The sequence below is a fragment of the Ursus arctos genome, unplaced genomic scaffold (genome assembly GCF_023065955.2).
Source record: "Ursus arctos isolate Adak ecotype North America unplaced genomic scaffold, UrsArc2.0 scaffold_12, whole genome shotgun sequence".
NCBI lineage: Eukaryota > Metazoa > Chordata > Mammalia > Carnivora > Ursidae > Ursus > Ursus arctos.
The window spans coordinates 2,259,274-2,286,405 of NW_026622786.1; the positions used below are offsets into that span (position 1 = coordinate 2,259,274).

The 27,132-nt window shown below is 40.7% G+C and overlaps 2 protein-coding genes across 3 annotated transcripts in view; both read right to left on the reverse strand.

The window, feature by feature from the left end:
• GABPB2 (GA binding protein transcription factor subunit beta 2) overlaps positions 1–24,150 on the reverse strand; it is a 31,118-nt gene extending 6,968 nt beyond the window's left edge. Inside the window, exons 1-7 of one of the 2 annotated variants that reach the window (XM_026486612.4) lie at positions 23,991–24,150; positions 19,710–19,849; positions 17,881–18,048; positions 17,146–17,340; positions 13,791–13,929; positions 7,425–7,541; positions 5,042–5,227 (exon numbers count right to left, since the gene is read on the reverse strand). In XM_026486612.4, the coding sequence (XP_026342397.1) occupies positions 5,042–5,227; positions 7,425–7,541; positions 13,791–13,929; positions 17,146–17,340; positions 17,881–18,048; positions 19,710–19,817 (913 nt within the window). In that variant the 5' untranslated portion in view covers positions 19,818–19,849; positions 23,991–24,150. The remainder of the gene's footprint in view (positions 1–5,041; positions 5,228–7,424; positions 7,542–13,790; positions 13,930–17,145; positions 17,341–17,880; positions 18,049–19,709; positions 19,850–23,990) is intronic. The other variant, XM_026486613.4, reaches the window with a different exon arrangement.
• A 1,195-nt stretch (positions 24,151–25,345) lies between these two features.
• MLLT11 (MLLT11 transcription factor 7 cofactor) lies at positions 25,346–26,636 on the reverse strand. Its single transcript, XM_048220572.2, has one exon. It carries the CDS (start codon positions 26,634–26,636, stop codon positions 26,367–26,369), a length of 270 nt encoding a protein of 89 aa, XP_048076529.1. The 3' UTR covers positions 25,346–26,366.
• Positions 26,637–27,132: the final 496 nt, after the last annotated feature.

Below are 27,132 nucleotides of genomic sequence, written 5' to 3' on the forward strand. Positions count from 1 at the left end.
AATTGCACCTTGGGGTACTTATCCCAGGGAACTGAAAATTTAGGTTCCCATAAAACATGTACACTACTGGTCATAACAGCTTTATTCATAGATAGCCAAAACCAGAAACAACTTAAATGTCCTTCAATGAATGGTTCAACTGTGGTCATCCATACCATGGATATTATTCAGCAATAAAAAGGACTGAACTATTGATACAAACAACAACTTGGATAGACTTTTTAAAAAGATTTTATTTACTTATTTGAGAGAGAAAGAGAGCACAAGCAGGGGGAGCAGCAGGCAGAGGGAGAAGCAGGCTCCCCGCTGAGCAGGAAGCCAGATGTGAGACTCGATCCCAGGACCCTGGGATCATGACGCGAGCTGAAGTCAGATGCCTAAATGACTGAGCCACCCAGGCACCCAACTTGGATAGATTTTAAGGGAATTATGCTGAGAGAAGAAAAGCCAGTCCCAAAAGGTTCCATATTACATGATTCCATTTAGATAATATAACACATGACTGAAGTAAACTGGTAGAAAACAAATGAGTTAGTGGTTGCCAGGGGTTAGGAATGGGTTGGGAAGGGAGGTAGCTGTGGATATAAAGGTGGCACAAGAGATCCTTGTGATGAAATTGTCCTCTCTCTCTTTTTTTTAGAGAGAGAGTGATCGAGAGAGCGCATGAGCACGTGCAAGCAGGGGCTAGGCAGGGAGGCAGTGTGCCAAAGAAGAGGGAGAGAATCCCAAGCAGACTCCACACTCTGCAGAGCCCATATGGGGCTGGATCTCACCATCCTATCTCACCATCCTAAGATCATAACTTGAGCTGAATCCAAGAGTTGGGTACTTAACCAACTGAGCCATCCAGGCGCCCTGGAACTGCTCTCTGTCTTGACTGTGGTGGTGTGCACACCAATCTACACTTGTATTACGCTGCACAGAACTAAGTGCATACACAAATACATGAATGCATATAAAACGGGAAAAATCTCACTAAGGTTGGTGAATTGTATCAATGTCAATTTCCTACCTGTGATATTGTATTACTGCAAAATGTTACCAATGGGAGAAACTAGGTGATAGGTACACTGGATCTCTCTGTATTATTTCTCAGAACTGTACACACTGGGGCACCTGGGTGGCTCAGTCACTTAAAATCTGACTCTTGATCTCAGCTCAGGTCTTGATCTCAGGTAGTGAGCTCGAGCCCCGCACTGGGCTCCAGGCTGGACGCGGAGCCTACTTAAAAAAATACACATATCTACAATGATCACAAAATAAAAAAGTTAAAAAATTCTATTTAGGTTTTAGGGCACATTATGATTTTTGTTTAAAACAGAAAATTTACTTAGTTATTTGGTTTGGTTGATTTAAAAATTAGCTTACATTCTTTGGGTACTCATCAATAGATGCCAAGAGAAAACAGCTGAGATATCTGCTAAGTGGAAAGGCAGTTTAGCTGGGATTTTAAAACTTCCTGCAGATAATTCACAAAATCTCAGCTTTCCTTCTTTGTGCCTGGTTAAATTCATTTGTAAAAAGTAGTATAGTTCATCCAGGCAAAACCTCAAATATTTTTCCCCTCAAACAACTCCATTCTCATTTATTTAACTCCATCATTAGCAGAGTTTCTCACCTAGCCAATGAAGCCCCTAAACTTTAAACCATGTTCACAAAAACATCCATAGTATATTTCCAAATAAAACTAATAAGAATTTGTGATACCAAAACTTGGATTATATAGGGGTTTTTTTATTATTTATTTATTTTTTTTTATAATTTTTATTTTGTTATATTAGTCACCATACAGTACATCCCCAGTTTTGATGCAATGTTCCATGATATATAGGGTTTTTTTTTTTAATAAAGATTTTATTTATTTATTTGACAGAGACAGCCAGTGAGAGAGGGAACACAAGCAGGGGGAGTGGGAGAGGAAGAAGCAGGTTCCCAGCAGAGGAGCCCGATGTGGGGCTCGATCCCAGAACACTGGGATCACGCCCTGAGCCGAAGGCAGACGCTTAACGACTGCGCCACCCAGGCGCCCCTATAGGGTTGTTTTTTTTTAAAGATTTTATTTATTTACTTGAGAGAGAGAGAGAGAGACAGCACACAAGAGCATGAGCAGGGGGAGGGGCAGAGGGAGAAGCAGACTCCCCGCTGAACAGGGAGGCTGACACGGGGCTCCATCCCAGGACCCCGGGATCATGACCTGAGCCGAAGGCAGAGGCTTAACCGACTGAGCCACCCAGGTGCCCCAGTTATATAGGTTTAATGCCTACTTTTTTTTTCTATGCTACAAAGATCCACCGATTTATTTTATTTATTTATTTATTTTTAAAGATTTTATTTATTTATTCGACAGATATAGAGACAGCCAGCGAGAGAGAGAACACAAGCAGGGGGAGTGGGAGAGGAAGAAGCAGGCTCCTAGCGGAGGAGCCTGATGTGGGGCTCGATCCCATAACGCCGGGATCACACCCTGAGCCGAAGGCAGACGTTTAACCGCTGTGCCACCCAGGCGCCCCTAGATCCACCAATTTAAATAGTTTGAAAATTATAAAATCCCCATCATTATTTGGGCAAAGTCAGAATTTTGGTGACTCAAATGCAATGAACCAACCCTCCTCTTTCAAACTCCAATTTTTTTTCTTTAGACAAAGAGAGAGAGAATGCAAGCAAAGTGCAGGGGGGAGGGCAGAGGGAGAGGGAGAGAGAGAAACTTAAGCAGGCTCCGTGCCCAGCGTGGAGCCCAAGGTGGGGCTCAATCTCACCAACCTACGATCATGACCTGAGCCCAAATCAAGAGTCAGACATTTTACCAACTGAGCCACCTAGGGGGCCCCAAACTCCAATATTTTTAAGGAATGAAGCTGTAATGATTAGTTTCCCTTAAAAAAATTACTGATGTATTTCCTGAATAAGTAATACGTCACAAGGTTCAAAAATGAAAAGTTATGGGGCGCCTGGGTGGCTCAGTTGGTTGAGTGTCTGCCTTCAGCTTGGATCGTGATCTTACGGTCCCGGAATAAAGCCCCCAGTCAGGCTCCCTGCTCAGAGGGGGGTCTGCTTCTCCCTCTCCCTCTGCCTCCTCCCCCTACTTGTGCTCTCTCTCTCTCTCTCCCTCTCTCAAATAAATAAATAAAATCTTTAAAAATATATTAAAAGTTATAAAGGCATATGTAGTGAAAAGTCTCCCATTCATCCCCAGCTACCCAGGTAGGTACCTTCTCAGGAGGCAACCAATGTTTTGGTTTTTATTTAAAGATTTTATTTATTTACTTGACATAGAGAGAGGGAGGGAGAGAGAGAGAGCACAAGCAAAGGGAGCAGGAAGGGAGAAAGAGGCTTCCCACTGAGTAGGGAGCCTGATGTGGGACTCGATCTCAGGACCTGGGGATCATGACCTAAGCTGAAGGCAGACGCTTAGCTGACTGAGCCACCTAGGCGCCCCCACACTTTTTAAAAGATTTTATTTATTTATTTAACAGAGAGAGAGAGAGAGCGCGCGCACAAGCAAGGAGGCAACGAACGTTATCAATGTTATTCTTGAATGTTCCTTCAGAGATGGTTTAAGTCTATGAATATACTAGCAAATATACATCTATTTCCCCCTTTTTAAAAAACACACGTGGAGCATATTGTACACACTGTTCTTACTCTTCCCACTTCACACTACGGTTTGGGGATGACATCACGCTAGCATATAAGGCATCTCCTCATTGTTCTCAACAGCTGCAGAGTATCCCAGGGTATGGGTGGACCATAATTTCTTATCTAGTTCCCTACTAACACATACTTAGATTCTTTTTATTTTTCGATTTTTATTGGAGTATAGTTGATCCACAATGTTACGTTAGTTTCAGGTGTACAACACAGTGACTCAACTTCTCTATACATCATGTTATGTTCACCACAAGTATAGCTACCATCTACTTAGATTCCTTTTAATCTTGGATGATTACAAACAATGCTGTAATGAATAACTTAGTATATATTTCATTTCTGTGTGTGTGAATATAAATTCTTAGAAAAGAACTTTTTAGCCAAAAGGTATGTGTATCTTTAATACTGACAGATATTGGGAGCGGCTGGAAGGCTCGGTCAGTTAAGCATCTGTCTTTGGCTCAGGGTCATGTACTCAGGGTCCTGGGACTGAGCCCCATGTTGGGCTCCCTGCTCACTGGGAAGTCTGCTTCTCTTTCTGCCACTCCTCCCTGCTTGAGAGCGCATGTGCACACGCTCTCGCTCTCTCTCTCATAAATAAAATCTTTTTTTTTTTTTAAGATTTTTATTTATGTATTTGACAGAGAGAGAGACAGCCAGCGAGAGAGGGAACACAAGCAGGGGGAGTGGGAGAGGAAGAAGCAGGCTCCCAGTGGGGCAGGGAGCCCGATGCGGGGCTCAATCCCAGGACCCTGGGATCAGGCCCTGAGCCGAAGACAGACGCTTAACGACTGAGCCACCCGGGTGCCCCTCTCAAAATTAAATCTTTAAAAACAATCTGATAGATATTACAATCAGTTCTTCAGAGGATATATTAATTTACACTCTCAGCAGTGATTTTTTTTTTTAGATTTTATTTTTAAATATTCTCTACACCCAACGTGGCGCTGGAACTTACAACGCTGAGATCAAGAATCACATGCTCTAGCTGAGCATGGTCAGTGATTTCTGAGTGCCTATTTCCCCACACCTTTAACAACACAGTGTTATAATGGTATCTCAGTGCAGAACTGACTTGCACTTCTCTTGCTATGTACGAAGTAGGTTGAACATATTCCCATATTTTTAAGACCCCACAATGTTTTCTGTGAACTACTGATTCGTACTATTTCACTCTTTTTTCTACCAGACGATTGGCTTTTACTTGCAAATTTTATGTGTATCAGGGAAATTAAGCTTTGCCAGCCTGGTTCCCGTCTTTTTTTTTCTTGGAGCCAATCTGGCACCCGGCATTCTTTTAGTCCCGCTACTTACTATAATGCCTCAGTTTTAGAGGAATGTGGAATGTCTAAAATGTCTTTTCATAAACACTCGTCTGAATGGAATAACTCACCTTGCTGTCCATCTTGCATAGTTACAAGAAATGGCTGGCCAATGCTTCCAGGAGGGATTGCAGTCTGGATATTACCCAGAGGGACTCCATCAGTCACTATGGTGATGACCCTTTGGCCTCCGCTCCCCACCACTTGCTGGATTGATGAGTCAACAGAATTTCCCTCTGTGATTTCCTCTGAATTAGCTAGAGATGACAAAAATGAATTTAAAATTTCAGTTTTCTAAAAAATAAGAGTATAACAATTTCAGCCACCTTGAAATTGATTATATCAGGGATAGAAAAACTTGAAAAATTAAGTTAGATTTAAGTTTCTAAAGCAAGCTCTAGTGAACAATGCTAAATCGGAGGAGAAAAGAGATAGTGCAACAGAACAGTATTTTTTAAAATGTCTTCGCTGAGATGTTAATAGCTTTCACGAAGGATGGGTTCTACGCACAAACACATTTTCAAAATGCCAGTTTATATATGCTTAATTTTTTGGTTTGTTTTGTAAGAAGCATCAGAAACCCCAATAGGCTAATGAGCTCTGTGATTCTCCAACAGGGCATAAGATATGCTGAGTTTCCCCAGTATATTTGATCTTGGAATTCTTTTTTCAAGAAGCATTTTGAAAGTCTAAATAAATCTATGGAACTTAGAAAAAATAATTACAGAGCTATTTCTAGAAGAAAATGGAGGTATTTAATAGTGAATTAACAAAATAACATGTCAAGTAGTCACAGCATTGATGAAGTCTGACAGACACAAACGGCAGGTGGCTTCTCCCATCTGACAAACAATAATACTAACAGCAGCTAACACTGACTACTCACAGTGTAGCAGGTACGCTTCTAAGAACTTTATATATATTATGTTGAATCAAAATTTTCAGTTTGGTAATCAAAAAGGGGGGGAGGGGGCACCTGGCTGGCTCAGTTGGAAGAGCATGTGACTCTTGATCTTGAGGTCATGATTTGAGTCCCACATTGGGTGTACTTAAATAAATAAAACTTAAAAAAAAAAAGATTTTCAGTTTGGTTAGTCAATATCCCCAATAATTATTAGGGAAAAGAGTTCTTACTATTCCACTACAGAAATTCTCCATCTAAAGAGTCACAGGTAGAACTTTGTACTAAGTGGGGTATGGCCTCTCCACATGAGACACGTTCAGGTGGTTTAATGGAAATAGAGCATTCACATCTCTTAAAAACAAAGAACAGTTAAATGTTATAGCTGAAAAGACCTCGAGAGATAATCTGATCCAACCATCCAACCTCAGCCAGAGGTGAGGAGACGAGACCTGGAGAAGTTAAGTAATTTATCCAAAATCAAAAAGCAAATCAAAATAACTCAAAGCACGAGTTTAATACGTTGCTTCTCCCTCCGCCACACTGCTCACTCATACATGTCTGAATAGAGATCTTTATGATTGCCGCCAGTCGGAGAAACAGAATTAGAGGAATGTTCTCACCACCCAGATGTCAATGGCAGAAAGAAGTAAGAACAATCTGCTTTCATTTAGGATGGAGCAGACTGTCAGAAGGTTCCAGAAAGATTCCTAGATGACTATTTAGCCCTACCTATGACTATCTGCCCCTACTTATATGAGGCCCTAAGCCTTCTCCCCACAGGCTACCAGGTCTGGCTAAGTGACCTGAACCTTTTTTGTTCTGCATATCAGAAGGCCACTATACAGCATATATCTGCCCAACTCCATTGGAAATGCCAAAATATCATGTCCAGTGAAAATAAAAGCAAGCCACCCTGAAGTACACAGAATATGACAATGAGAGACGTAGCAGTCCTACGTATTCTGATGCTTTAAATACAACATATCTAAGCTGCTATTTTGAATCATTCTATGATAGCATCAGTCAAAACATAACACAGAGTATTTCCCAAATAATCTGCTAATAGAAGACTAAACATTTCAATCTGAAGCAACTGGAGTCAGGGCAAACAAACTTGAAACTGTAAAAATACAAAGAAATAACTGAGTCATTCTCTAATATTATTCAGCCATCTGATTATATTGCTTAGTGATTTTTCTTTTTGATGCTCAATAACTCTACATTCCTCTTTCCTAGATGTCTCTAATTAACCATAATTCTTTAATATTTCATGCAAATTAAATCTGCTGGAAATGTAAAAACAAAAGAAGAGGGGCGCCTGCGTGGCTCAGTCGTTAAGCGTCTGCCTTCGGCTCAGGGCGTGATACTGGCGTTCCAGGATGGAGCCCCACATCAGGCTCCTCCACTGGAAGCCTGCTTCTTCCTCTCCCACTCCCCCTGCTTGTGTTCCCTCTCTCGCTGGCTGTCTCTGTCAAATAAATAAATAAATAAATAAAATCTTAAAAAAAGAAAAGAAATGTTGATTCACCCAGCAGATATCCCTTACCTACCTGCAGGTCTGTGGGAGTTGGACAGGGGGGCTGATGCCTCAGCAAGAGCTGCAAGGGTGGCCAGCACTGAGGTGGTGGAATTTGACAAGGGTGGTGCTGAGGAGGCATGGGGGTCACCTATTTTGGTAAAAAAGGCAAATGAGGTCTGGCGGAGAGAATAAATGGAGATTAACTGAAAATGGCTTTTATTAAATCAAAACCTCAGCTTTTCATTCTAATGTCCTTTCTCTTGCTCTCTAATACAAACTGGTATAAACCAACGATCATGGTGTTAAGGTTTAGAAAGGTTTTCCTTCAAAGTGGATTAAGGTAATGTGCTTAGTATAGGGCCACTGCATTCCCCACATTTGCTCATTTTTTCGGCACTGACAGCCCTGAGCATTAGGAGCCAACAGACCGAGAGTGCCGCCTACTCCCTAGGCTGGCTGTACAGAGCTCTCCCTGGCAGCAGGCGGTAAGCACACAAAGCATGCTTTACCCTAAACTACGTGGTGCTGATGGAGGAGGCCCCACGGGCTTTACTTAACCATACTGCGTCTATCCATCAGCCAGACAGGTGAGAAGACTCGGAATGGCCTCTAATGCAAGGACGGTTAAAAACCGGACATTTCATTTCTTGAACGTCAAAGAGTAGTACAACTGATTCGTGCTAAAAAAAACAATTACCTACTTGAGTTTTGTCATGATGTGCTTTTTAAAAAAACTTTGTTTATAACTTTTTCTTCTTGTATCTGTGTGTTCTTACAGCTAAGTTCCAGGAAGAAAGTGCATTAGATCTGGCAACAGGCGTGCCTAAGTTTATGAACCAAAAGTATTAGTTAACAGTTTTGCATAAATCTAGCTTTTATAAAATGAATTGCATTTCCCTATGTCTTTCATTATAATTTCAAGGATACTTCTGTGCCACTTTTGAATTTATTGTCTCTCAGCTCCAAATCCACCCTTCTTTGCCTTGCCTTGTCATACTGAAGCTGGACCCTATCAATATTTCTTTTTTTAAATTTTTTAAAAAACTTTATTTGACAGAGAGAGAGAGCACAAGCAGGGGGAGCAGCAGAGGAAGAGGGAGAAGCAGGCTCTGTGCCAAGCACAGAGCCCGATGCGGGACTTGATCCCAGGACCCTGGGATCATGACCTAAGCTGAAGGCAGACGCTTAACCGACTGAGCCACCCAGGCGTCCCCCTATCAATATTTCTTGACAGTTAGCATGAAATTAAGTTTTGTCATACAGAAGTATGGCTTTTGTCATACAGAAGTAGTGGCTGTTCCCTCTGTTGGTTATTCCTGTATTCTTTAGAGTTCTTCTCACCTCTTAGTATTAGTAATCCACTATTACTAATAATTTTTAATAAATTGTACATGTAAGTTTAGGTATTTTAGAAATTATACATATTATATATTATAATAAAATTATACAAATCACCATGTAGTTCTGTCTCCTGACTGGACTCTGATTGATACACTTACCTTCTTTTTAAATGTACTTTCAATTTTTTCTTAAGATTCTATTTTTTAAAAACATTTTTTATTATATTATGTTAGTCACCATAATATAATATAATAAGATTCTATTTTTTTAAGTAAGCTCTACACCCAATATGGGGCTCAAACTCACAACCCGAATATGGAGTCCCACGCTCCACTGACTGAGTCAGCCAGGTATCCCTCTTGATTTTTTTTTTTTTTAAAGATTTACTTATTTGAGAGAAAGAGAGTGCGCGTGCCTGTGAGGGGCAGAGGGAGAGAGAATCTCTAGCAGATTCCACACTGAGCACAAGTCCGATGTGGGGCTCGATCCCACAGTCCATGAGCCAAAACTAGGAACTGGATGTTTAACCGGCTGAGCTGCCCAAGTGCCCCTTAATTTTTTTTAAGATTTTATTTTTAAGGTTTTTATATTTTAGATATATTTTCAACGTTATATTTTAATCTCTGCACCCAACGTGGGGCTCAAACTTACAACCCCAAGATCAAGAGGCGCATGCTCTACTGACTAAGCCAGCTAGGTGCCCCAATGTACTCTCAATTTTTGTTTTTCCACTAACTATGCTTAAAGATTCTTTCCAGCCTTCTGTCTATCAAAAGCCAGTTATCTGTAACATACTTAAAAATACTTAGGGAAATTCCTTTTTAACACTCCTTATAATAAATCCATCCACAAAGAATCCTTTTCTGATATGATTAATGTAGGTAATTTAACTGGTTCATAAATTTAAATTTCAAAAAATAGATTACTTGTATACTACTTCTAATAGCTACAAACTATCTTCTTTGAAGTTTATTATTATTATTTTTAGTAATCTCTACACCCAGTGTAGGGCGTGACCTCACAAGCCTGAGATCAAGAGCTGCACGCTCTACTGTCTGAGCCAGCCAGGGGCCCCAGCTGCAAATGATCTTAATCAAAGCTTCTGGATGACGATGGTGGCAGTGGGGGGTCATAGTGGAGACAGTGAGGATAACTCCGTTTTATTCTAATTCTCTCATAAAATACTCAGAACCAAACAGTGTGAGTGGAACACAGTTCCTGACCTCCAGAAAGGAAACTATGTCTATTCAATGACTTCACGCAGAGAAAGATCCAGCTATAGCCTATTCCCTAATGTTCCTACTAAATTCATGCTTTTCCCATTACTTAGCTTATCATGCCAAACACTGACATAAGAACTCACAAATAAACAAGGAACAAGCAATTTTTAGATATATTTTTATATATATACCTTGAGGAGGTTGGAATATATGTGACAATAGCAATCTAAAAACAAGGTTATTATTTTAACACAGTTAAAACACACGCGCACACACACACACACACACACACACACCAGGGCTGTTATAATTAAAGTTCAAGTAGGGCCAAACACCACATAGGTCACTCAACTAACGTAGAAGAGCTGGGTAAAACTGCTTCTTGAGAAAGCACTGTATACTTTTTAGCACATGATGATACCAAGCAAAGGGTGTCCTCCCTTCGATTCATACATAATGATTCACCCAACTTCCCCTTAACAGCAAAATGAAAAAAGAACATTTGTGAAAAATTGGGTTTAATATTCTGACGTACATAGTTGAAACTGAAAAGAGAGGATACAAATTACCTCTTCAGACTTATCCTGGCGAATTTTAGGAAAATTAGGTACTTTACTGTTAAACAATATTAATCACTTCCTTCTCCTCAATATAAGAACCAATACCAAATAAAGTAAAATGCACATGGATGCTGTTGTTTTATTATCAGGGCACCTGGGTGCCTCAGTCAGTTCAGCATCGGCCTTTGGCTTGGGTCATGATCCCAGGGTCCTGGGATCCCAGGGAGCCTGCTTCGCCCTCTCCCACTGCCTGCCGCTCTGCCTACTTGTGACCTCGCTCTACCTCTGTCAAATAAATAGATAAAAATCTTTGTTAAAAAAAATGGCATCATCAGGGATGACTCTTAGTACCTATTTAGACTGTGGCTTAAGCTCTTCATACCAGTATTTAGGGGAGTGTGCTATGGTAGGCTAGGCCATCTCAGCGAGTTGGTGAAAAACTAAGTAACTTGCCCAGGTCACACAGGTAGTAAATGTCAGAGTTCGGAGTAGAACTCAATTCACTAGATTCCGCAAAGCCTGTACTCTTTATGAACCAATACAAAACTATTTATATTTGACTTTGAAGTGCATCTTATGATCCTACAGAAATAAGAAATTCATGTCCGTAACTCTTTTTTGCCCTGATTAATGTTTAATTTAGTCTGCCTTTCTGAACCGCTGCACTTTGATGGTAGCAGTAATGATGAGCGATATCTTTAGGCATAAATGGAAAATTGAAAGCAAACTTTATAATATGAATTTTATTATCAAAAATATCTTTCAAAATGATAATCCTAGGATACTTTCAGTTAATTTTTAAATATATTACTGAATGGGGTGCTTCGGTGGCTCAGTCAGTTGGGCGTCTGCCTTCGGGTCAGGTCATGATCCCAGGGGCCTGGAACAGAGGCCTGCATTGGGCCCCCTGCTCAGCGGGGAGCCTGCTTCTCTCTCTCCCTCTGCCATTCCCCCTCCTGATGCTCTCTGGCTCTATCTCTCTGTCAAATAAATAAATAAAATCTTAAAAAAAAATTTTTTTTTAAGTATTACTGGATGATGAGGGAAAAGAGGGAGGTGGTTCAAGCGGTTATGTGTCCAACTCTTGATTTTGGCTCAGGTCATGATCTCAGGGTGGTGAGATCAAGCCCCACTTTCAGCTCTGCACTCGGTATGGAGCCTGCTTGGGATTCTCTCTCTCCCTCTCCCTCTGCCCCTCCTCTCCCCCCACTGCACACACACTCGCACATATTCTCTCTCTAAAAAAAAAAAAAGTTATTGGGTAATGGGAAAAAAGCAGCCAGCCACCCACCATTCAGGAAAAGAAAATCCTTTAACCCAGTTGAATAATACAACCTGAATTTGTCTCATAACTTTTCTCCTTTCTTTTTCTTTATTTTTAAAAGAGATTTTATTTATTTATTTATTTGACAAAGAAAGCACGAGAGGGGGGAGGGTCAGAGGGAGAAGCAGACTCCCTGCTGAGCAGGGAGCCTGATGTGGGACTGGATCCCAGGACTCCAGGATCATGACCTGAGCCAAAGGCAGTCGCTTAACCAACTGAGCCACCCAGGTGCCCCACTGTTCTCCTTTCTTTTATCTTCATTGATTATCTTCCCTGAAGGGGAAGAGGTAGGCAGAATGGTTTCATGGGTAAGACGACACTGGAGAGATCAGCTCTATCATGTGATGGTTTAGCAATCTTAATTTGTAGTTGGCAATTCACGGAAGAGAGAACAATAGGCTTGCCAAAAGCAACATGACAAACATGATATAGGCCCATGGGAACCAAGGCTAAGAAGCTGTATATAAATATCTTCAACTTTGCTTATCATTTCAAATCAGGGTCTGAAGAATTCAATAGTTAGATTACCAACTCTAGCTCCTTTTATGTTTGTGAACATATACCTTTACTGGCTTCTAAAGACTTTTGGGGAGGTGCCTGGGTGGCTCAACTGTTAAGCATCTGCCTTCGGCTCCCGTCATGATCCCGGGGTCCTGGGAAGCCTATTTCTCCCTCTCACACTCCCCTTGCTTGTGTTCCCTCTCTCACTGTCTCTGTCAAATAAATAAATAAAATCTTAAAAAAAAAAAAAGACTTTTGGATTATAAAGGCACTTGTTCTAATCACTGTGGCCTGAACCACAACAAATCCAAAAGTCTATGAATGTTCTGATTACGTATATATGTATATTTAACCTAAATTTTTTGAATTATCAAGCTGAAAGCAAAGCACAGTGATTTTTGAATGATAGTTGATGGTCTACAAAATGAAGGTCACTAGCGCCCCCTGGAGGGCATAACAGAATAAACTTTCATTGAGGAGTTAATTTTCATTTACTACTAGCTATTATTGAAGTCCTGCTGTAAAATGGAAATACAAAGTCTCATAACCTCATAAAGCAGGTATTATTATATCTCAACTTTGTAGATGAGTAATGAAGTTTAGAGAAGTAAGAGTTTTCCCAAGGTCAAGCATGTAGTCAATTAATAAATCAGTATCTGAATGTAGCACTGAAAGTAATTCAGTATGTATATTGTGTACATTCTTTCTACTTAACCACACTGCTCCTCAGTAATAACACCTCATTCAAGATCTTTCTTTGATATTATACAAACTTAACTAGGAATACAGTGTCTTATTTTTAAGTGAAAGAAACAGAAAAAGAAACCGAGTCAGTTGGAAAATTTATTTAAACAAGGACACAAATTCCCTCGTTGTAAAACAAATAATTTATAAAGAAATGTGGAAAATAGTTCAATTTGCTCCTTTTTAGATACATTTTTTTAAAAAAACCATACAGATCTCACTCAAAATGTGCTTTTCTCTGCTATTCTGTTTTTACTTATGTTCCCAAGAACAAATCAAAGCTCTTATACTTTAGTCAAATAATCACATGCACCTCTTTTATGTCAGCACTCCAACACCCATTTACATTTATTCTGGTTTATTTGTCGCTGTTTTAGACTATGAACATTTAACTATTTTCCTTAATGGTACCATATTGAAGCACCCTTATTTTTTCATTTTGTGGTCACATATAACCCTTCCACAGACTAATCTGTAAAATATTTTACTTTTACTGCAGTAAGCACTCGTGTAATCCCTGTTGGTGATCTCCCCTTCCCCCAGGAAGAATAAACGCATTGGCTTTAAAATCTATTATAAACCTTCTATTTGGAGAATATTTTAATAAATGAGTGGGTATCAGACAGGGTATCCATTCATCTCACAGGGAAAGCTGGGGTCCTGTTCATTTTAAGTCTAAAATAAATGCCACGCTATCAGATTATTACCTGAGGTTGTTCTGGTGTTGGCTGGAGAAACAAGGCTAGCGAGGCTGACAACTTCCCCAGATGTGAAGATGAATGGGGCAGCCACAGTCACGGGGTTGGCTCTCTCGGGATTAGCGTTCACCTGATTCTGCATCGCTTCCTACAAAACAAGGCAGGATATTTCAGAGTCAGAACTTGTTAGCCTTAGTTATGCAGTTACTGAACAGCCACCTCCACCCAAATGCTCTGTCGAGCAGAACTAGCTGTGGCACACAGTGTCCCAGGGAGCTCAGAGTTCTCAGTGAGACTGTTTTTCTTTTTTGTTTTGTTTGTTTGTTTTCCAGACCAGGGCAACAAAGATGTTAGATTGCTTTCCCAAGTTTATTTCTAATTTAAAGAAAAAAAGTATTATCATTTGCAAAAAAAGTGTATTATTTGCGAAAACTTCTAGACAATTCACTTAACCTGTCTGGAACTTGTTTTTTCTTATTTGGAAAATGGGGGGGGATGGCCTAAGAAGTAATTTCCAGCATGAACATTCTATGACCAATTATATACAGGCCAATGTGCCAGCAGGAGATCCCTGCAGCAAATCTACAGAGAACAACAGTCTCCAGAGTTTTGTCCAACTACTTGTTCCATTTTGCCATTGGAGAAATTCCTACGAGAATACATAACAAGCAAATAAATGAGTGCCAGATTTTGAAGTCTAGTTCCATATGCTGCACTTTTGCTTCCAGGGATATCTGTACAATTTAGGTGTAAAGATGCTTATCTTTATTTTATTTTCTAACTCTCAGAAGCAGTTTTCTACAAACATGACATCTACTTACGAAGTCCAATTACAAAAGAGCTCTAAATAAGGAATTGAAAGCTAAAGAGAACAACCAGTTTATAGCGAACCATCAACTCAGAAAAAAGGAATAAACAAACATTTTCAGGGGAAAATGCAGCAGAAATGGCTACCTATTTTTTACATATAATTATTCCTCTGACTAAGACCTTCAGATGAAACAGATGATCCATTTTCTGGTTACTGTTAAATTCTTCTTGAATCTGCCTCTTCTATCCTCCGCTATTATTTCCTTAATCAAGCCCTCACTGGCTCTTGCGCGGCCTAGTGAAAGTCACCATATGGTTATTTAGCATTAAGTGTCTTTTCTCTCCAGTCTGCCTACCACAGTCCTAACAATCATCTTAATAAATAAATAAATAAATAAATAAATAAATAAATAAATAAATAAAGGGGGGGGCACCTGGCTGGCTCAGTTGGTAGAGCATGCGTCTCTTAATCTCAAGGTCATGAGTTCAAGTCCCATGTTGGGCATGAAGTCTACTTAAAAAAAAAAAAAAAGCATCTCAATCTTCTATTTAAAAGCTTCTATTGGACCCCCATTGCCCACCAAACAGTCCAAACTCCTCTGCACACCATGTAACACCCCTACATCCAAAACTCAGCCTAACCCTTAAGCCTTAGCTCCTGCCACTCCCAAACTCCACTTCCCTTGCTCAATCTCTAGTCACAGAACTTTTTCCTGAAGATTCCATATCCTTTCACACCTCTATGTCACTGATTTGCTCTTTTTATAGCCTAGAATATCATTTTCTTACTTCTCTGCTTACTTCTTCCAAACTCAGTTCAAATTCTACATATACTTATTTTTTTAAGTAATCTCTAGGGTAACCTAGGTGGCTCAGTTGGTTGGGCCTCTGCCCTTGGCTCAGGTCACAATACCAGGGGCCTGGGATCGAGCCCTGCATCAGCTTCTCCCTCTCCCTGCCGCTCCATGACCAAGAGTTGCATGCTCCGAGGCGCCTGTGTGGCTCAGTCGTTAAGCGTCTGCCTTCGGCTCAGGGCCTGATCCCGGAGTCCTGGGATCGAGCCCCGCATCGGGCTCCCTACTCTGCTGGGAGCCTGCTTCTTCCTCTCCCCCTCCCCCTGCTAGTGTTCCCTCTTTCGCTGGCTGTCTCTCTCTTTGTCAAATAAATAAATAGAATCTTAAAAAAAAAAAAAAAAGAGTTGCCTGCTCCTCTGACAGCCAGCCAGGCGCTCCTCTACATATACTTCAATCTTTTGTTTTAAGCATCATTCATCTGTGCTCCTATAACACTTGACAAGTATCAAATTTATCAATGTAGTATTGTAATGCTTCATTTCTTGTCTTTACCTTCATCACACCGTAAATACTCTAAGGGCAGTGCCATGTCCTATTAATCTTTGTATCCCTCATCCTGTTATTCCCTGATGTACAAGTGCTGGCTTAAGAAACTAATGGGTGAAACTAATGGGTGAAATCATCATAGCTACTTTTTAACTCTGAGATGGCTTCCTTATCACTCAATATGCATTAGAGCTATGTACTGCCTCATATCAGTTGATGTACATTCAGAAAACATAAAGGGGGGGTGCCTGGGTGGCTCAGTCGTTAAGCATCTGCCTTCGGCTCAGGGCGTGATCCCAGAATTCTGGGATCGAGCCCCACATCGGGCTCCTCCGCGGGGAGCCTGCTTCTTCCTCTCCCACTCCCCCTGCTTGTGTTCCCTCTCTCACTGGCTGTCTCTCTCTCTCTCTGTCAAATAAATAAATAAAATATTAAAAAAAAAACCATAAAGGGGCTTTTAAAAAAAAAGTTTATTATTTTAAGCAACCTCTACACCCAATGTGAGGTTTGAACCCATGACCCGAGATGAAGAACTGCACACCCTACCAACTGACCCAGTCAGGCATCCCAAAGAGGCTTTTAATATTGTCCCAAGTCAAGCTCAATTAGAAAGGGAAATTTTCGGGGCATCTGGGTAGCTCAGTCAATTGTCAGATTCCTGACTTCAGCTCAGGTCATGATCTCAGGATTGTGGGATTGAGCCGTACTTGCTGTCCCTTTCCTTCCCCCTCTGCCCCTCCCCACCACGCTCTCTATCCAATCACCATGAATAATTCAGGGCTTTATAGAATGCTATTTTTTTCTTCTTTTCTTTTCTTTCTTTCTTTCTTTCTTTCTTTCTTTCTTTCTTTCTTTCTTTCTTTTTCTTTCTTTCTTTCTTTCACAGAGAGAGAGACACACACAAGCAGGTGGAGTAGCAAAAGGAGAGGGAGAAAGCAGGCTCCCTGCCAAGCAGGGAGCCCGATTCGAGGCTTGATTCCTAGGAGCCTGGGATCATGACCTGAGCCGAAGGCAGATGCCCAACCATCTGAGTCACCCAGGTGCCCCTAGAATGCTATTTTTTAAAAGATACCAATGACACTGAGTCACAAGATTGAGACATATTAGAAGTACCACCTTGATAAACAGAGAAAATTCAATTTTGATTCAGCTCCAAAAAAAAAAATTCTTAAATTCAATTAAAATATATTCTGGGGATATAAAAAGAACCAGACCTGAAGGATGACCAGAATCTCAGCATTCTTTTTCTCCAGGGCTATGTCAAAGGCAGATTTATCAAACTTGCTGAAAGCATGGACATCAGCTCCATATTTGATAAGTAGCTCTACAACATCTCGATGGTGGTGTTCTGTAGCCCAGTGTAAAGCTGTCATCTTCAGCATGTCCTTGGCATTCACATCTGCACCGTTCTGTCACAGAACAGTATTTTTTTCAAACAGACACTGGTTATGGTAGCACAGGTGCAAGATCCCATCAGCCAAATAAAGAGAATTTCCATGGAGATTACACATATTCAAAGTTAGATCACATAGAAATATCAAAGGGAAAAACATTCTTCAAATTCTCCTGAATGATGATAGACATAATGTCTTCAATGAATGGGTCTTCTAAGGACAACTGGGAAATTATAACAGATGGGAAAGGAAGGAGGAAAGAACAGATTTTTGTTGCATTTATTAACAGAGAGCTGAGTGCCTACAAGAATAGGCTTAAGGACAGAAAACACCTGCAGAAAGGGAATGAAGAAAAATCAATAAAATCTGCTTAGCCTGTAAAAGATTAGAAAACAAAGTCCTCATAGCCATGATGTCTCTTGAAAGAGACATAAGTCCATGCTATGAACTGTCCTAAACTTAATCTTTCCCAGCCTAGTTTCCTACCACCCTTAGTTTAAGTAAGAAAACAGGGAGGTGGGTGTCTTTTTTACAATACAGATCTGTCACTATTACCCTAACAAGCAGTTCCACGATGTGCGCATGTCCATCAGCTGCAGCCATGTGCAAAGGGGTCCTGTCCACTTTGGTCCGGGCATCCCTGCTAACACCTGCTCGAAGGAGCACTTCTGCTGTGGAATAATGACCATACTGGGCTGCAAGATGGAGGGGTGATGTTCCAAGCTGTGGAAAAATAATATTCATTGAATATCAACTGTGTGCAGAGTCCTAAATCATTACTGGAGAGACACAAATGAACAAGAGGTTCAGTCTATGGTTCCTGTCCTTGGAGTGAGAATCTGGTTGTGCAACAGGAGTAAAGAATATTAATTAAGAAAGTAATATTCTAACAGGCAAATAAATATACCACCAATTAAATAAGTGCTAAGTATAATAGGAAAAATTCTCTAAAGGACATGATGTTAAAGCTTAGAGGAAGGTAAAAAAAAATGGACAAACAAGAACATTCTGCATTGGGGTAATGGAAAGGGATTCAAAATAATTCTTAGGAAAAGGGCAGAGACTAGAAATTTACTGAGATTTGGTGTGCAAATTTAACTGGCTGGAATAGAAGTCTGTTGCCACAGTAAAGCAAAGCAAAACGACTGATGAGATGACGAGGCTATAAAATTTATCAATGACGTGTCAATAGCAATAAGCAGCCTGTATCATCTTAAAGTAAATCCGGTAAGAGTTATCTATCTTTGGCCACTTTGGCCAGAGATCTGTTCCTTTCTTTGTGTTAGGTCCTTTATGTTAAGCCTATGCTGTTTATTCTTTGCATTTCATATATGTTCAGCCTCTCTGCCTGACTGAATTTAATTCACATTGCTCTTTTCAGGTCTATTAATAGAAATGCTAATCTCATAGGTTTCCTTTTCTTCCTTTTTGTGAAGTGCTAAGTACCTGCTGGCCTCTAAAGTTATGAATTAATCACCCCAGGATAGAGGACATTGGCTCATTGAATTGTTAAAATTAGGCAATGCTGGCGCGCCTGGCTGGCTCAGTCAGTACAGCATGTGACTCTTGATCTTGGGGTTGTGAGTTTGAGCCCCACACCAGGTGTAGAGATTATTTAAAAATAAAATCTTTGAAAAAAAGAAGAAAGAAATTGGTAATGGCACACATTGGGAATAATTAAAAGACCTTACCCAGTCTGTGGTGTAGATTACTTAAAAAAATAAAAATAATTAAATTGGGCAATGCTTATAAAATCTATCTCTTCAAGCTGGCTGCCTAGGCTCCTGAAATTATACCTTCCTCTTAATGTTTTTTAACAGTGGTAAAAAGGAATCAAAATGCCTAGACTATTTCGGATTAACCAGGACACTTTAGAGAAAAGGAACCAAGTAATTTATTAGTTTAGAAATGCACTCTTATTATACTGATTTTGTTTAATTTCTAGCTAATTACAGAAACCTATAACCTAAGTACACTCCTGGGAGAATTAAACCTTCAGAAAACACTCTAAAAAGCATTATAGAAAATCACAAGTATATAATACCTTACAATTACCACCTATATAGCCACAGGAGACTCTTGCAATTTGGAAAACTAGAAGACTACATATTCAGATGAAACAAAGAAAATAAAGCTCTTGTAGGGAGAATGCGGCAGAAAGGGAATGAAGAAAAATCAATAAAATCTGTCTAGCCTTTAAGAAAAAGGTTGGGGACATGCCTGGCTGGCTTAGTCAGTAGAGTGTGCAGCTCTTGATCTCGGGGTTGTGAGTTCAAGCCTCACACTGGGTGTAGAGATTACTTAAAAATAAAATCTTTGAAAAAAAAATTTAAAAAGAAAGAAACGGGTAAAAGCATACTTTGGGAATAATTAAAAGAGCTTACCCAGTCTGTGGTGAATGGGGCGCCATTTGCCATCAATGTTCTCACTTCATCATCTTGGCCTTTTCTTGCTGCTTCTAGCAACCTCTTCCCCAAGTCCACCAAAGACATCTTTATGCATAGGAACAAATGTTTTCAGGAAGCTATAACTCAAACACAAGGAAAGCTGCCTGTAAAATGTTTTTAGAAGACATCTTGTACTTAAATATATGTAAGATACTTCTCAAGCTGACTATCCAGTAGGGTGCTTTCTTTCTACCTCATCTAACACAATCAGATATTTGGGAAAGTTTCAGGCCCTAAGCAATAGTTCCTTAATGTTCAATATTCAGAAAAATACTTTGGAAATCTGTGCAACACATTACCACCCCTCTAGCTTAAGGAATCAATAAAACAGCATTTCATCCTTTCGAAACAACTATGGGTAGAAATATTATGTCACACGAAAGAATGACGAACAGACCAACCAAGGCTATTCGACTCAGGTATATGGCAGGCATTTTTTCAAAAATGAACAAAGCGAGCCTGCCACTTCAAGGAAGACAACTGACAGTGTTTACTGACAATTATTAATTATAATTTGAGCTTTCAAGAAAAATAGAACTTTGGGAAACTTAAATCCACAATTATGAGTTGACAGCTTACTACAGACTTTTCTGATGAAATTAGTGGTAATACTAATGAATGTGATTTTTTAATACTGTATAATAAAATGCATAAGCATTTGGATGGCCTGCATAATTTGTTGAGCCAGTATTTTTCAAATGACCAATGCATGTTATAAAATCATGTATAGGTAAAAACAGTCAAAATGAAAGACAAATTAGTGCACTTTGAGGTAACAGTATAATAATTTCATTGATATGGTTTTGAATTCCTCACCACAACCCACTTTTAAGAAACTGCCACTTGGTCCAGTGTTTGCGTAGCATCAAAGAACACCCACAATTATCTGAAAAAGCTATTAAAATATTCCTTTCTCCACGAACATATTGCAACAGATTAAATGCAATAGTAAATATAAGAATGCAGCTGTTTTCTATAAGACAGAAGTTAGAGAGATTTCCAAAAATAAAGAACAATGGCCATTCCTCTCATTATTTAACTTGGAAGATATATTTTTCATAAAAATGTGTTCTTTAGGGATGCCTAGGTGGCTTAGTCGGTTAAGCATCTGCCTTCCACTCAGGTCATGATCCCAGGGTTCTGGGATCAAGTCCCGCATCAGGCTTCTTGCTCAGTGGAGAGCCTGCTTTTCCCTCTGCCTGCCACTCCCCCTGCTTGTGCTCTCTTTGTCTCTCTCTCTGACAAATATATAAATTTTTTTTAAATGTGTTATTTATGTTAACATGTACAGGATTTACAATTGTATTTTAATTAATGAGCATTTAAAAATTAATTTCTAAAACAGTAAATCCCAATGGATATAACACACTGGAGTCCTCAATAATCTTTAAGAATATAAATGAGTCCTGAAACCAGAAAATTTGAGAATCATTGGCTTAGGCAAATCCTTCAGCCAGTATGTGATTTAATTTTCCAACCTGTATCATAGAGCATTGTCCTCAAACATGGGTGTCCAGGAGACCACCAGGGAGTTTGTTCAAAATGAGTATACCCCAGGCTCCAGTCCAGACCCTTTGAATAAGTATGTTCAAGAGGAGAGGATGAACTTTAATTGTATGAACTTCTATAATGTCAGTTTTTACAACTCAAGAAAATGCTAGAGAAAAAAATGATAGCAAAGCCTTATTATAGAAAACCGACACTTTGCATTTCTCCATAATTATCTTCCTTTTAGAATATCAAATTTAATTTTCAATTTAATTTTCTTATTACTAACAGTTAAAAACAAGAGCAAATTTTTAGGTGGTTCATTAGTCATAAATGACTCCCTCACATTTTCTCAAATTACACTATATATAAAAGGTGTATCAGCGAGTCTTAAACACTTCCATAATAACTGATCACAAAGAGAAAGAATTCCCAAACAGGGATGTTCAGAAATGCTGGCAGAAAGCAGAAGTATCCTAATAGAGAAATTTCAGCTATTCTCTACCATAAAAAAATATTCAGTTGAAGGCTCAGGTATCTGCTTAAGGAGAAATCTGGTTTGCTTCACATTCCGGGGAAGCTGCTACATCTAAAAAACAGATCCTTTAAGTAAGTTGATTTTATCCCACTGCAACTGTTGTCTTCAGCACCTGAACTCTTGCCAAGTATTTCTGAGGTCAATTTTTTTCACCATAGTCTGTCTTCAAACATACATTAATCGTATCACTTTTCTTTTCTTCCTTCCTTCCTTCCTTCCTTCCTTCCTTCCTTCCTTCCTTCCTTCCTTCCTTTCTTTTACAGAGAGCATGAGTGCATGAGCAGGAGAGGGGAGGGGAAGAGACAGAGGGAGAGAGAGACTCTTAATCAGGCTTCGTGCTCAGTGCAGAATGAGGCTGGCTCAATCTCAGGACCCTGAGATCATGACTTTAGCCAAAGTCAAGAGTCGGATGCTTAACCAACTGAGCCACGCAGGCACTCCGCTTTTCTTTCTTTTTTTTTTTTTAGGATTTTACTTATTTATTTGAAAGAAACGGAGAGAGCAAGCGTGGGGTGGGGCAGAGGAAGAGGGACAAGTAGACTTTGTACTGAGTGCGGAGCTTTATCCCACGACCCCAAGATCATGACCTGAGACAAAATCAAGGGTCCGACACTCAACCCACTGAGTCACCCAGGCGCCCCCACTTTTCTTTAATCCTATTTGTGAGCCCATGTATCAGTACCACTAAATGGCAACTGACCCTGATTTGTCATCCCATTCTTTAAATAGGCCATGAAAGTCTTATTTCTTACCATACAAAGATACAGTTAAACTTTGGGATTAGAATGTAAGTAGGGTATTATTTTTATCACCTGATATAAAAAAAGTTCTAGAAATGTGTTCAAGGTTCTTTTCTCCCCATCCTCCACTCTTTTGAGTTAACCTTAAGTATCTCTCTGAAATAAAAGTAAAATGTATTTTTAAAATAATAGCATTTGGGGGGGATCATGTGCCATTCTCCCATATCCTACCTAAACTCTGATAATACCCACCAGACAAGAGATGTAGCCAAAGAGTCAAGAGGACAGTCTAGGCACTTTCAAGCTCCCTGATTATTAAAAACACAGGAAAAACATTCTCCCTTACTGGACGTACCTCTACTTCTGTATATGAAGTGAAAAAAACAAATCTGATCTAACTTGTCTCTTAGGATTTTGGAGACGAATAAAGTAACAAAGCACCCACTTCTCCTCCCAAACAAACATACAAGAACTCTGAATAAGTGTGTTTTAATAATTGATGAAGTGCTTGAGCTCTTGACAACAAAGTACTCTATTATCACAGAGTAATTACATTTGTTGATATAAGAATTTGGGTGGGGCAGTTCTGTTTCACTGTTTCAAAGCCTGTATGAAAATAGATGCTTAAGAACATCTCTATTGGACTGGGTGGGTCAAATGGCACGATGAAAATATGGTCCCAGACGCCCCAAAATGTTAAATTGCTGGACGTAAGCCACAGAATGTCCTTTTCTACAGATGTTTGAGAGAGAAAGAGGTACTTCTGGGAAGAGAGAGAAGAATGGGATAATCTCTGCTGGCTCAAGGAAATCTGTGAGAACAGGAGAAAGCTAAAGAGAAAGAGAAATGTAATTGAAGAGTCCATGTTCTGACGACCTTTTCTTTTCTTTTTCTATTGCACACGTCTCCACCGGGCAGCCAGCTGAACAAACAACGGTGCAAAAACTGGGGGCGGAGCCCTGACCGCCGTCGCTCCGATTACTGAGCTCACTCAAAATCCTAGGCTATTACTGAGGTCAGAGAATTGAAAGTGCCCGTTTTCTCCTCCATCACAAATCCTCCAGTTTCAAACAGCAACGTTATCTTTCTGGAAGAAGAGTCAATGAGGGCTAGGATCCAAGGCCTCAGCCCAGGGGCACAGCCCCCCCGGCCCGGGCTCCGGACTGCCCCCTGGCGGTCACCTCCGTGGCCCTCGCTTCCCTGAGTCCAGCTCCCCAGCCCCAGGTCTTACACCCACCCCCTCCTTCACCTCCCAGTCCCCTCCCCTTCCTCCCGGCAGCATCCCCTTCCTCTTCATCCCCCTCCCCGAGCTGCCCCCGCTCCGGTGGAGGGGCGCCGCTCTGTCTGCACCCAGACGTCCGGGGCTGGGCTGGGACGCGGTGCAACTTCTCACGGCAGTCTCCTTTTCAGCCCCGACGCCCCCCAGGGTCCACGCATCTTCTTCCCCCTCACCTCCTCGTCCGGGACGCCGCCGGCCGCGCTTTCACCGAACCCGCCAGTTTGGTCCCGTTTCTTTCTCTAGTTAAGACTCCCTGTCACTGACGGTTACTTTTTGGCCTTTTCATATATGCATATTTTGGGGGCCTTTAACCCCCCCTCGTGGAGAAATGGAGGCAACAAAATGGCGGACCCGGAAGTGAAGACTCAGCGAATACAATTTTTGGCGGAGGGATCCATGAGGAGAAAATGATCAGAAAACCCACATTTACATTCGAACAGAAGAGCGATGCACCTCCGAGGTTCATTTTTCTTTTTATCGAAGGCTTTTTGACGTGGCAAACTGTGTATCTGAGATAACCCAGATGGGACTATTTAACGAGGCGGAGGATTGTTGATTACGTGTCTTACGTGTCGTATAGTTCCGGTAGGGGACGAACGCGGTGGTTTCTTTTGGCGCCAAGAACCAGGGGACGTGACGAAGAGAAATAGGAGTCAGCCTGGGTCCTGCGGGACCAGCCTTAAGGTTGATGGGAAAACCTGTTTCCCTGTCTCAACCTCGGGTGGATGTCCCCGGCTTTGCGCGCCAATGGAGCTCTGGTGCCCTGACGGTTGTATTTCCAATTTACAGCATGAACGCAAGGACCCCGGAACCAAGCTGTCTTCTCGGAACAGTGGACCAGATAATGGAGTCATTTCTTTTGAGAGGCTTGAAAGCGGATACAGAATGAGTTTGCAGATCCACTTACACATTTTACATACCAAGTAATTGGTTGCCATCTTCACCCACCCGTCGCCACTATCTAAGGGCAGCGAGAAATCGGGAAAGAAGCCCTTCAAAAATAAGGGCACGTCACAGCTCCACTCTTTATTATTTGGCTTTTGTCGTTTATGGTGGGCCTTTCAAAGCCTAAGAAGGTTTTCGCGTCTACCTTATTTACTGACCTTGCTAGCGTCGTCTTTAAAGTATTTACAGCACATTGCCCACGTTCGATCCATTTTGATATTTACGGCTTCCCTTTTGAGAGTCAAAATCTTGTTTCCTTCCTGTTTACATCCTCTACTTGTAAGTTAAGATAGTTGGGGTTTTGTTTGGTTTTTAATGAGACGAGTTGTAAATAAGCAGATAACATATTTGAGTGAATTAGTTTCTTTTCTTAGGCACCTAGACTGAGATAATGAAGAGCATATTTGGTGCCACAGGTGCCTTCTGAGGCATCTAGAATTATTACCTCAGTACGTTGGTAGCTAATGGGCAAGTAGAAAAGTGGTTGATTGCAGCTTTCTTCTTAGCAGAATGGGAAAGCAAGGCTAATTTCAGATATCTATACTGCTTCTCTTTGAAGAGAAAGAAAACTAGAATCCAGTCCTGGGATTGAATATCTTTATTAAAGAAATGAGTAAATGGCAGCACAAATCAGCAGCAATAATTTCGAAAGGAATGGAGGGGACAAGGTGTAGGGTCATAACGTGATTATTTCGTGGTCTCAAGGTAGCTGAAGAACTGTGCCTGGGGCCCACTGATCAGTATTATACATTGCAGATGCAGGGCAAGACTAAAACAATAAAGGCCAAACCCTATGCCTTTTAGAAAGGAATCAACCTTACAAATTATCGTAGTTGTCAGTAAGATTGCATCTTAAGAATTGAAACTGGAGTAATTTTCCTCAGCTGGAGTTTTCAGTTAGGAGCAAAGATAAAAAGTGAGTAGGCTTGAAGGAGGAACACCCTTTTGAGAATGTAGTTATTTCTGAAATGATTCGATGCTTTCCCCTATTTTAACTTTCCATGATGTATTATTTCCTTTTGTTTTATACTTTTAACTACCCCCAGTTTCTCTGAGAAAAAAAGTGTATTACAAGGAGCAGGATCAAATAGCAAGAGACTTATTACGTTAGCCTTTTAGAAATCCTGTCTTGTAGCAGATAATCTCAATTAAAACTTATAAGGTTTTCATGAACCCTGGAAGAAAGATTTGCGTTTACTGATCTGGAACAGGAAATTAGGTTTGAGCAATCTCTAAAGCTGATTAAAATGAAGTAAAAGAAATCGGTCGTCCATTTTGTACCACTGTACCACTCTCTGGTGCCCCCACCAGGCTCGTTTTCTGGAATTAGTATGGGGGGGAGGGGAGAAGGAATCCCTGCGATCCAATACTCCATTGCTTGAACCCTTTTCTTTGTGGCTTAAGGGCTTTTGAGAGAAACTGATAAGATAGAGAGATAAATAAATAAATAAATACAACACAACACAACTCTGGCAGATTCATCAGCACCACCTCAACAGAATAGAGGGGAGAGAGCAAGATTAATAGGAGAAAAGGGTTGGAAAGGAAGGGGCCTGAAAGGGAAGACAGTGAGGGCAAGGTGGTGGGAGAGAGAAGTCTTGGGCTTAAAGCAAGTCCAATTCAAAGGAGTGGATGCTAGCAATGGGAGCTCTCCAGAAGTTGAAGGTGCTGTATTCCAGGAGGGCATCGCCTTCAGAGTTTTTCTCCTGTTCTTCCGCTGCTTGCCCGGTCATTTTGCCAGCGCTGCTGTCTTTGATCTTGTAGATGGATGTATCTGACAGACCCAGGCCTTCCAGCTCCGACAGATCCAGTTCTGGAATGGGCATCCTCCAGAAAAGAAAGGAGCTGTACTGGCTACTCACAGGGTCCCTCATAACTTCCTAGAAAGAAACCACTTGTTAGTCTTCGTACTACTGCAACCAGATCATGGCCCATGGCCTTTCCATACTTAAAAACTTCACATGCCCATTTGCCTCTGTACACGATCTGAATTCCTTAGGACAACTTTTGGGACCCTTTCCTTTATTACCATTTTCTATCATTTCCTAACTTCTCCCCATCTTGGAATGACTTAATTCGCTGCCTACTCCTTCAAGGCAAGCTTGGGTCTGGTTTTCAAGGCTTTCTAGAATTCGGCCCCATCCTTCCTAGCCGTAGCACATTCTCTGCTAGTTATGCTCATTCCTGTCTTGCTTAACTTTCTCTTCTCTCTTTTTTTTCTTTACTCTCCATCTTTTCTTTTTTTTTAAACTTACTAGATCACCAGTTTATTATAAAAGACGATAACTTAGGAAGAGCAGATGGAAGAGATGCACAAGGCCAGGTACAGGGAAAGTGTGCAGAGCTTCCATGCCCTCTCCAGGTGCACTG

Excerpts from the sequence above, each read along its gene's own strand:
- MLLT11 (XM_048220572.2), bottom strand. The coding sequence starts at position 26,636 with ATGAGGGACCCTGTGAGTAGCCAGTACAGCTCCTTTCTTTTCTGGAGG.